A 12,215-nucleotide genomic window follows, 5' to 3' on the forward strand; every position below is an offset into this window, starting at 1 on the left:
ACCACTGAACACTTCAAGATTCTCTACTTTAAAGGAAAGACTTCTGATAGAGAACCTGTCAGCCAGGAGGAGCTATCATCCAGTGACTCATGAGTCCTCCTGGATTCTTGTTTAAACTCATCAAGGTGACTTCAGAACAGGAAGTCTTTTCTAAAAGTGCTGACCTTGAAAACAAAGAGTACATTGATTGATGGTGTTTGGTATTCCCTCATGCCTCTGCAGGAAAAAAAAAAATCTTTTGCCAGATACCAGAAAGTCCAGTTTTTATAAGATGTGCAGGATCCAATGGTAGGAAATTTTTTTACATGTTTTTCAAAGCAGCAAAACTAGTTAATAAAATAATTTTTTTAGAGTTTAGCAAATTAGAAAAGCTTTTGCAGAATTTTTTGGTTCATCTGAAAATACGGCTTTGGATACAGGAACTAGCAGCTTACTTTTCCTCGTCAGTCTTAAAGGCATGTTGCAGGTGACATTTTCCTGTCACCAAGTTCCTGGTGAGAAAAAAATTCACAGATTTAGTGTTTGGAGGAAACCTTATTGGGTATTTTGTCCAGCCACCCTTCCAATGCTTGAACCCCCTTTACAGCATCCCCACAGGAGGTGACTCAAACTTACAGAGTGGACAGGTTTTTTAAAAAGTGCCAGGGAGTGGGAATGGAGGACTAAGGCAGAGTTTCTGCTTGTTCCATTCATGTTACTTGCAGTATACTACCCACTAGAGATGTACAGAATCTCCACAGTCCTCTGCAGCTTGTATTACTGTCCTGACCCTAGTTATTACAGTAGCTTCCAGTCAGAGAAATGCAGCCATGGTTTCTTAACCTCGGCACTTGGCCAGTTTCAGCCAGATAACACTTAGTTGTAAGGGCTATCATGTGCATTGTAGGATGTTTGACAGCATCTCCGGTTTCTACCCACTAGATGCCACTGGCATTTATCTCCCCTACCTCGAGCCCAACCCTGGTTTGACAACCAGAAATGTCTCCAGACATTACCAAATATTCCCAGTGGCAGGAGGAGCGGGGCAGGGCAAAACTGCCCCTAGTGGAGAACGATTGGTCTAAATTAAGAATGTGTTCTGTGAGATACAGGATCTTAAGGAACCAGATCCAAATTATTTAGAAAGCAGTGGCTGAGATCTTAACTGTTTGCTCAATCAAATAAACAAACAGTTCCATAATTGACAAAATGTTAGTGCAGTTCTTTTTTCTTTTTTGTACAATGAATGAAGCAAATATTTCAGTCCATCACACCTTACTAAAAACATGCTACTGCAATACGTGCTATAAAAATGCAGATAGCAGAACCCTCTTACCTAGATTCCAAGACAACCTTGACTTTAGGATGCACATCAGTTCTTTTAATGCTTTAGTGTAACGTACATCCAGAAAAGTGCACATATCATGAGTGCACTGAATCTTCACAAACTGAAAACACCATGTCACCAGTAACCAGGTGAAGAAACAGATTGCCAGCATCCCAGAAGGCCCCTTGTGCTCCCTTCAGTCCCTACGATCCCCCGATAGCCACTGTCCCAATTCACAGCAGATTAGCCTTGCCTGTGTTACAGTGGCTCCCTAGATGCTCAGCAATTTAATACCAGCCTTTTGAGAGAAGAAAAGAAACATTATATTAAAGATGTACGAAACCTCTAATATGCATCCCAGTTCCTTAACTAAACCGACTGATGACTCCCAAATTTTTATCTCCAGGCATAACTTCTTTTCTGAGCTACTAACTCCTATATCCAAAAGGCTATTCACACAGAACACATAAAAACAGCTCTTACCTCCCATTTCACCCCTCCCTCAACACTACCCCCGTCTCCTGCCCCACCTTCAGCTTACCCCATCCCTCTCCCCATTCTGTCTCATCTCTGGAAATGGTGCCTTCACTCACCCAGGTGTTCCGGGTCAAAATTCTAAGGGTCATCTTGACTATTCGCCCTCATTCATTCCATTCACAGGTCTCCGTTGCCTCTGCCTTCAAAATAAACACTGGAGATATCTACTTTCTTCCATCTTTACTGCAACCCCCGGGGTTTAAGCTAGTGTTATCTATTGCACACGCCTCTGCAATGATGCAGTGACTACAGTCTGGTCTCTATACATTTGTTCTTGCCCCTTTATGGCCTGTTCTCCATACAGTATAGCACCAGCGAGCTTTTTCAAACATAAACTAGTTGTATCATTTCCAAACATAAAAGCTTCCGGTGGCTTCCTCTCATACTCGGGATAAAACCCAAAGTCCTCTCCCTGACTGGGTACTGGCCTATCCCTGTGACATCATCGTCACTGATTCACCACCGCATGGCCTGGGCGTTCCTTTTGCAGGGCTCTGCCTGACTGGCTTCCTCATACCATTCAGGTCTCTGTGCAGATGCAGCCCCTTCTGAGAGTTTTCCCACACTTCCAAATCACTCTCTACTATCCCGACCCTGCTTTAATTTTTTTTATTGCTCTTATCAAAACCTGGTCTGTCTTTGTCTGTCTCCCCAGTATGTAAGCATCCAACAGGGTAAGAATACTGTGTTACTTAACATATCCTACAAGCTCAGGAAATTGAGGGTATGAATTAATTCAAACTTGCAGAAATTTTAAGATAAGGACCATGCAAAACTTAGAATTGAGGAAATGTCTCATAAATTCTATTTATTGAATGCCAGTCACTGCAATAGTTACATTTCATGTATTTCTTTAATTTGCACATCAGCCCTGCAAAATGGATGTATCCTAGTTAGGTGGCTTTCAGATGCAAGTAACAAAACCCAACTAAAACTAGGTTAAAGAAAAGACTATTGAATATGATAAGAAAAGGTTTAGAGAGAGAGTTGGTCCAGATTTGAACGATTCTGTAACTTAAAGCCTTTATGGTTTCAGTTTGGCTTCTCTAGCATTTCATTAGCTTTCCCTTCATGGCCACAGCATGGCTGTGGCTATTCCAAATGTCACCTCCTCACTCAACAGTCTCCAGAGGCACTTAAAATAGGGAGGTTATGCATGCGCTTCTTTTCTAACCAGTGAGGAGAATCTTTTGTAGGGTCTGCTGATACCTCAATGACCAAAATTCTCTTACACATTTATGCCTAAACCAGCCACTATCAAAGTAAATGGGCATACATACCATGCTTTGTCATACCAGTCATTCAGCTCCATGAGCTAGGCAGGGTCTACCTGAAAGTACAAAGTAGAGTCTTATGAACACTGAAGATGAGAGAAAATGCCAATAAGCTAGACAATTGAAAATGTCTGCCACAGTACGTATTACTCTCCTGTTACAGATAAGGAAATTCAGACTAAAGCACCTTGTCTGGCAAGATCTCCTCCCCGCTTCCCTCTGCCCTGAGGATGGGTTAGACTTAATGACTCACTCCCAAAGAATGGAATAGGGACTGGGAAAAATAGTAACTTTACAGCGGAGAAACTGCAATCAGTACATTGGCTGGTGGTGTCATGTGGATATTGCATACCAGCTAGTATGGTGTGACAAAAAGGGCACTTCAGCTCTGTGATATTCCTTCCAAAAATGCATAATACTGATCTAATCATGAGAAAAACAACAGATAAACCCAAATTGGAGGACACTGTGCAGGATACTCAGCCAGTATTCCTCAAAACCATCAAGGTCATGAGAAACAAAGACTGGGAAACTGTCAAAGACCAGAGGATATAAAGAAGTGATCACCAAATGCAATGTGGAATCATAGATTGGATCCTGGAACAGCAAAAGAACATTAGTGGCGGAAATGGTAAAATCAGAATAAAGTATGGAATTTAGTTAACAGTGCATTAACTAAATGCACCAATGTTAATCTCTTAATTTTGACAAATGTACAGCAGCTATTTAAGATGTTAACATATGAGGGAATTGGAGAAAGGAACTGCTGGTACTATCTTTGCAACATTTGTGTAAATCTAAAACTATTCCTTAGTAAAAACATATTTTAAAAGAAATGTGTGCTAGGTAATTGTTGAAACTGGATGTTAACTATATGGGTGTGCATTTTACTATTCACTCTGCTTTTTATACATGTTTGCAATTTAAAATGATTTTAATGTTAAAAATACATACATTAATGAAATATATTTTATGAGTTTCTGCCTTCGAGATACTAGCAGTCAAGAGTAACAAAAATTCTTATGCTAACTACTGAAACAATAATGGATAAGGCAGACTTCATTGACTGTTGTTTGTACCTAAACAAACAAATGATATTTCATGTCACATTCTACAGTCTTGCTCCTCAAAATTTGGTCTGAGAACCCACAACATTGCTATCATCTGAAACCTTGTTAGAAATGCAAAGTGTAAGGCTGACCTCTAGACCTACTGAATTGGAATCTTCATTTTAACAAGGTCCCCAGTGAACAAAATACACATTAAAGTTTAAGAAGCACTGTTGGTAACCATGTGATTTTCTGCATTTCTGAGCAAATCACATCTAGAAAGTAAATTCCAATAAAAATCAGTGAAGATGCTCATATGATGAATTTACCTTTGACTAGAGGACTATAAATTCCTTCCATTTTCTTATATCCTAGTAAAACACATGACACTTGGTCAGAATAATAATATTTACTTAAAATAACATGTAAATTATACCCTCTTGCTAGGGCTGCTAAGATTGTAGGGAAGAATAAAAGTAGCAAATATTCAGTGCAGCCGACTCCTTAATATGGCCTGTATCAAAGAGAAGAGTCTCATGGCTAAAAGGATGGGCAAGAAATATATTAAATTGTTTTATTTGTTTGTTTGTTTGTTTGTTTGAGACGGAGTCTCACTCTGTCGCCCAGGCTAGAGTGCAGTGGCGCGATCTCAGCCCACTGAAAACTCTGCCTCCCGGGTTCACACCATTCTCCTGCCTCAGCCTCCCGAGTAGCTGGGACTACAGGCACCCACCACCATGGCCAGCTAATTTTTTTTGTATTTTTAGTAGAGACAGGGTTTCACCATGTTAGCCAGGATGGTCTCGATCTCCTGACCTCATGATCCGCCTGCCTCAGCCTCCCTAAGTGCTGGGATTACAGGCGTGAGCCACTGTACCCGGCCTAAATATACTAAATTTTAAGACTGTTCCCTGATGATATGGACACTGGGACCTCTCTGATCCAGGCACTGATCTTTCCCTTCGAAAATTCCCACCCAAGGAACATGCAGAGAGAAGTGATCTGTCTCAGCATTGCTTTCCCTTGTTTTTCATACCATGCCACCTTTGAAAATACATACATTTGGGAAGCACCACTTTGGTTAGAGACATCTCTGGCCATTGCTAGCTGGGCAAATTAATAGTAGACAGAAGGAAGAAGAGATCATAGATCTGATCATAAAATAGAGAATTAGCCATGATTGTTCATCTGCCCCAGAGAAGCCCACACTAGAAGCTGAACATCTGCTCTCCTTGAGTTTCTCTTTGGAATGGAGAGCCAAGAACATGAACTGACAATGGAAAGGAAAGAAAGAGGCTGAAGGATTCACTTGTGGAATGGACCCTACAGGAAGCTTTCAAATGAATGTAAAGGATGTGAAAGAGACTTTGAAATTTTAGAGAATGCCTTGTTTCCCATGATGTACCAACTAGGGCTTCGTGGATCCATGTGACCATGCAGATGGGAAAAGGCAAACAACTGAGACAAGCTACACCAAAGACAGAGTCCAGTGAATTCATTCATAAATGGAAGGTGGAGTAGTGGGAGCAATACATATAGACAATAGTTTCAGTTTGGAATTATAAGTAAGAGAAGGATATAGAGCAATAGATTGTTAACAGAAACAAGAGAGGGATCTGGTTTTTTTTTTTTTTTAAGATAAGGAAAACCTAAATATGTTTGGTTTGCCAATCAGAAGGAAATAAATGTGTTGATTAGCCAATGGAGAAGATAAAAGGTTAGTGGAAGAATTAAGGTTCTTGAAGATAAATGTGGGAGAACAAATAGAGTTGCAAATAAAGCACACAAACGATGGTTTGCCTTGGAAAGGAGTCAGGACACCTCTTCCCTGGGGAAAGAAGGGAAGGAGAGGATGACTGAAGATAGTCTCAGTCAAATAATACATGGGGTCATCTCATAAGAGTGAATAGGTACAGAGGTGTGACTAGAGTCATCTCCTAAAGTTTGGAATGCCTGTTTTAGAAATGCAGTAAGGGTAAGGCAATGACAAGATGATGATATAATTTATAGTGTGAGCACACTTTTGAGGATGAAAGGGTTGCTAACAGATGGAATGCCTCACAGCAGGTGTCAACCTAGACTCTTCTGGGCAAATGCAGACATGTGGTCACACTAGAAAGGAACCGCCACCCCATGGAAAGAGCAGCTATTTGAGAGCATGAATGTGTAAGGGATCTATTCAGCCACTGTGGCCTCCTCTAGCGATATTGCCAGTACATGGTCAGAACTAAAGAGAATAATAGGTTTCTAGAGTTGAGAGGAAAAGTGAGGCAGGAATAGCAGTCATGAAAATGAAGGCTCCCTGGTGGTCACTGACAACATCTTCAGAGTGGCAGGCAGCAGTCTGCTAGCACTGCTCCGGTAGAACTCTGTGCAGTGGTGGAAATGTTTTCTGTCTGCCCTGTCCAAATGGGTAGCCCTTAGCACATGTGGCTGTTGAGCAACTGGATTATTCATTTCAAATAATTTCGGTTAAAATCCAAACAGCCACAAGTAGCTACCATATTAGAAAGTGCTGGTTCAGATTGAGCCAAGACAAGAAGGAAGCCAGCAGGGAGATGAATGAACTATAAGGAAATCCTGCCATTTGCAGCAAAACGACATGGCTGGAACTGGAGGTCATTATGTTAACTGAATAAGCCAGGCCCAGAAAGACAAATACAACATCTTCTCACTCATATGTGGGAGCTAAAAGTTTTGATCTCATGGGCATCGAGAATAGAATAATAGAATCCAGAAACTGGGAAAGGTAGTGGGGAGGTGGGGGAAGAAAAGAAATTGATTAATGGGTACAAATATATGGTTTGGTAGAAGAAATAAGACCACTAGTTAGAAATAAGAACACTAGTTCGATAGATCAGCAGGGTGACTATAGTTTACAATAACCTATTATACATTTCAAAGCAGCTAGAAGAGAATTATTTGAATGTTTCTAGCATAATGAAAAGACAAGTATTTAAGGTAATTGACATCCCAAGTACACTAATTATCTTTACAAATTATATGAATGTATTAAATTATCACATGTATTCCAAAACTATGCACATCTTTAATGCATCAATTTTTAAAATTATTTCAGAGTGCAAAATATTCAGAAAGCAAGATGAGAGTTTTTTGGGCAAATTTAAGAGTAAGCATAACTGTATTTAGAACAGTACTATGTCATGATGAAGTCCAACGTGTGACAGTGCCTATGAAGAACCAAAGAAAAGAGTTGGTGGGACCGAGGATACTGAGGAACTGAGAAGTCAGAACATGGGCTGTCTGTGTGTGTGTTTGTGTGTGTGTAATGCACACACATCCATAGGGATGGTGGGAGTTAGCTTGGTGTGGGGTATATTACATACTGGTGGCCTTGAGGAAAAGTAAGCAGGTCCTGGAGAACACAAGATAAAAACCATAGGATGCGGAGTAAAGGATGAGAGAATGTCTAAAGATTTCACAAGGCAGATTATTTTGTTTGTTTTTTAAGATACTATTTTCTGGAGGAGTCAGTATGGATCCAGGAGAACATAGATTTCTCCTCTGGCACTTCCCATTAGGGAAAGCAATGGGAAAAATTAGTTTCCTCTTGACAAAGGATAGTAGTAGTGGTTAAACTTTTTTTATATCTATAATATTCAATTGGTAGGTTATTCATGAACAATGTTTTCACACTGGATTGAGCAGTAAATTGGCTAAATATCAAATAATTTTATTTTACAGATCTGCTTTAACGTTGGAAGTGGACTTCACTTACAGGTGAGGAAACAAAGGGATTATTTCTGCCTTCTGACTCAGGAGGCTTAATTCCATGGCAAATAGGTTGGCTGGGCTTTACTAGATTAAAGACACATGTTGTATTAGACCCAGCCATTACCGTTCAAACAAGTGCAGAGGAGCTTATCCAGGGGTATTCAGTGCAGCACTTTTTGACAATGTAAATATCCACCAATAGGTGAATGTTAAAACTATTTGTGGTACATGGAAGAATGTCCATGACGAGGTGCTGAATGAAAATCAGGGGGCAAAATAAGATACATAGTGTAAGTCCATTTTTATAGCAAAAAGACCTTTATACATCTGTGTATATATGTGCAACTGTATAGTTATGAAAAATCATAAAAGATATTAATCAAGCTGTTAATGAATACTTTGTGAAGTATAAATGAAAAAGTAATTTCAATTTTTTGTCATAGAAAATTTTGTTCAAGTAAAAAAAAAAAATCAATGACCTAGTGATAACTAGTGTAAATATTTTGAAGTAAAATACCTATTACATAGAGCAACAAAATGAGTAAAATGATAAACCAAACCTAGTATAAGGATTATTTCTGATCTTAAGATCCCAGGTCAGCTGTATTGAAATTTTCCTTTGATAAAATATATATTCACCTGTAAAACCCAACTGGAAATTTATAGAATGGTTTTCTGCCTAAGGTTCTGAAAATGAAATGGGAAATTTAATTCTTTACCCAATCCTGAAAAGAATAAATTCATTAACTGGCAGTTTCCCTAGTTTTAGTCAAATTTATATCAATAGATTACTAAGATTTAGCCTTAAAAAACATTTAGTAATTTATTTTTAAACCACAAACCACCACAGAAAAACGAAACTTCATTTTCAGTTAATAAGAAAAAATGTTTTTGACATGATCTGTTATTTTTACTTTACCAATTTGTAAGGCTACTAAATGATTCTTTAAACTTTTCAAACTCTCACTCTGGGAAATCATTTCTTACAGTTCAAAGCAAAATTCTACGACTGGGCACAGTGGCTCACACTTGTAATCCCAGCACTTTGGGAGACTAAGGCGGGTGGATCGCTTGAGGCTTGAGTCTAGGAGTTCGAGGCCAGCTTAGGCAACATGGTGAAACCCCATCTCTACTAAAAATACAAAAATTAGCCAGATGTGGTGGTGCATGCCTGTAATCCCAGCTTCTTAGGAGGCTGAGGCAGGAAGATGGCTTGATCCGGGGAAGTCAAGGCTACAGTGAGCCAAGATCATGCCACTGCACTCCAGCCTGGGTGACAAAGCAAGACCCTGTCTCAAAAGAAAAAATAAACCAGAAAAAACCCTACACTTTACTAGCTTGGAGACAATCTCTTGAGGCCCTATGCAGTTTGCTGGAATATATATATTCCCTTTTAGACAATGAAGCCTCATAGGAAATACGAAGCATACCTTAAAATTTGCACTATTTAAAAGTTTAATATGTTATAGGACAGCACTAATGTTCTGTATTTATGACACATAATAAATTTTGGCAATATTCTATTGTTGTAGGTCTTAAGCACAAGAAATGAAAATAAGCTGCTTCCTAAATATCCTCATTTAGTGCGGCAAAAGCGCGCCTGGATCACCGCCCCCGTGGCTCTTCGGGAGGGAGAGGATCTGTCCAAAAAGAATCCAATTGCCAAGGTACCTCCTAAAGAGGAACATGAAATATATGCATATGACTAAAATGTGGTGTGAGAGGACTTTTATGTCTACTTTAAGATTTAAGGAAAATGTATAATGTGCTTACAGAATTTTTAAATATTCAAGATATATCTGAAAATTAGCAGAGCTTACTTTTTAGCATAAAGTATCAACTTTAAGATTCTTTCCCATTCCAGAAGATGCAGCATCATTGGCAAAAATGTAGATAACTTTGAGTTTTGATTTAACTAAGAGTAAAGAGATTTGGCACTGGTAACACAAAATGTTCAGTGCTCAAAAGAGGATGCCATAAAATGTCATTTTCAAGATGAATTGGTGTCTATTACTAGATAGGGGGACCATCTTCATCTGCCTGAGACAGTCGTGGTTTATGCCAGTTGTCCTGGCTTAATAATTAATATCTGTGTTTTCACTCTCAAGGGGTCCAATTTTTTTGATAAATTATGTGATAGTGTTGCTACTCTGTGTTTCAAAGTTGGCATGCACAAACATAAACCCTTCATTTTTTCCCCGCAAAGCTTTTCTTCATAAGTTCTACCCATTTTGGTAATTGACGCTATAATTCTCTCCAGTTTTTCAAGCCAAAAATGTACCACACACTATCAGTTCTTTTCCAAAAATACATTCCAAATCTGCCGCTTCTCTTCAATTCCACTGCCATTTCCCTAGTCCAAGTCATGTCATCTCTGGCCTGTATTACCAAAGAACTTCAGAAGGAAATTGTCCATAAAAATATTTACCTGTAAATTATAGAGAATCACTTCTCAGGCTTTTGGCTAAGATCAATCTAGTAAATTACAGAGAGTTCAACCTGAAACATTCCTGTTATTTTTATGTTAGATACATTCTGATCTTGCAGAAGAAAGAGGACTCAAAATTACTTACAAATACACTGGAAAAGGGATTACAGAGCCACCTTTTGGTATATTTGTCTTTAATAAAGACACTGGAGAACTGAATGTTACCAGCATTCTTGATCGAGAAGAAACGCCATTTTTTCTGGTAAGAAGAATAATTTTACATTTATTAGTTTATAGTTTTTCTTTCATAGTAAGTATCATTTGTTTTATTTGTTCATAGTATGGTAATTTAGTTTTCTTAGCTTAAATCTAATCTTATTTATTATTTATGTCATGATTTCAGCTAACAGGTTATGCTTTGGATGCAAGAGGAAACAATGTAGAGAAACCCTTAGAGTTACGCATTAAGGTTCTTGATATCAATGACAATGAACCAGTGTTCACACAGGATGTCTTTGTTGGGTCTGTTGAAGAGTTGAGTGCAGCACGTAAGAGTCTTTTTTTTTTTTTAATAAATAAATACCTAAGATTACTTTATCCCCACTGTAAATAAACACTAAATTTCATATCTTAATGAAAGTTGAGTGTTACCTACAGAACAAATGATAAGAGAGCAGTTCAGAACTGCTTTCCTTATAGGTTTAAAGGACTTTACATGCCATTGCTTTTACCCTCAGAACAGATAGGGTAGATTAATGTGACAGATAAGGTCTCTGTAGCAACTACTCAACTCTGCTGTCTGCAGGAAAGCACCATGGACAATATGTAAACAAATGAGCCTAGTTGTGTTCCAATAAAACTTTATTTACAAAAACAGGTGGCTGGTTAGCTTTGGCCCTACAGCTTTGGCTATAGTTTGCTGACCTGTAAGTTGTATTATTTTTACTGTAAGGTTTATTCACAACATTATTCAACACAGTGCTCTTCATGAGGACCCAAATGAGAGATTTCTTTTTGACCATGATATAAAGAATGGTTACACTTCTCCTGATTTGTTTGTATCTTAATAAATATCAGGATCATGTACCTGCTCATGTTACTTTCTTTGTATTGGCTACTAATGCTATTATAAACAAATCCGTCACTTTATACAGCAATTTTTCAGGACTCTACCCTCAGCCTTGCCTTCATCTTGTTTTTACTATTGTTATATTCCATTCACACTTATATCCTCATCCAGTTAAATGTTATATTGTGGTCAACTGTATGTGATTTTGATAAGCACCTGAAATCTTTTTTGGAACAAGCTAAAATTATAAATAAAATAACAGGTAAGTGTGCTCAAAGTTGAATTTCATCTTAGACATCTTTATTTCTAATGCCAGATACACTTGTGATGAAAATCAATGCAACAGATGCAGATGAGCCCAATACCCTGAATTCGAAAATTTCCTATAGAATCGTATCTCTGGAGCCTGCTTATCCTCCAGTGTTCTACCTAAATAAAGATACAGGAGAGATTTATACAACCAGTGTTACCTTGGACAGAGAGGTAAGTTAATATGTTATGTTGCCCATCTTTAAACTCTCTATCCTTTCCAGTTTCTCCTCTCTTTTTCTTTTCTAATTTTCTTATTTTGTTCTGTATTCCTTATCCATAGTATAACTCTTGGAATTACTCTCTTTTAGGGATGTGCTGTCCAATATGGGCCATGTGACTATTGAGCACTTAAAATGTGACTGGCCCAAATTGTAATGTGCTGTATGCACGTTGAATGTGTAATATATGCACCAGATTTGAAAAACTTAATATGAAAAATGCGAAATATGACCTTAATGTTTTTTGTGATCATTGCATGTTAAAATAATATTTTAGATATCATGGA

At 38.2% G+C, this 12,215-nt stretch overlaps 1 protein-coding gene across 1 annotated transcript in view; it reads left to right on the forward strand.

The window, feature by feature from the left end:
• Positions 1 to 12,215, forward strand: part of DSG2 (desmoglein 2) — a 50,638-nt gene that overhangs the window by 12,183 nt on the left and 26,240 nt on the right. Inside the window, exons 2-6 of the mRNA XM_024236032.3 lie at positions 7,872 to 7,907; positions 9,434 to 9,568; positions 10,430 to 10,591; positions 10,733 to 10,877; positions 11,715 to 11,881. Of these exons, the coding sequence (XP_024091800.3) occupies positions 7,872 to 7,907; positions 9,434 to 9,568; positions 10,430 to 10,591; positions 10,733 to 10,877; positions 11,715 to 11,881 (645 nt within the window). The remainder of the gene's footprint in view (positions 1 to 7,871; positions 7,908 to 9,433; positions 9,569 to 10,429; positions 10,592 to 10,732; positions 10,878 to 11,714; positions 11,882 to 12,215) is intronic.

The sequence above is a fragment of the Pongo abelii genome, chromosome 17 (assembly GCF_028885655.2).
Source record: "Pongo abelii isolate AG06213 chromosome 17, NHGRI_mPonAbe1-v2.0_pri, whole genome shotgun sequence".
Taxonomy (NCBI): domain Eukaryota; kingdom Metazoa; phylum Chordata; class Mammalia; order Primates; family Hominidae; genus Pongo; species Pongo abelii.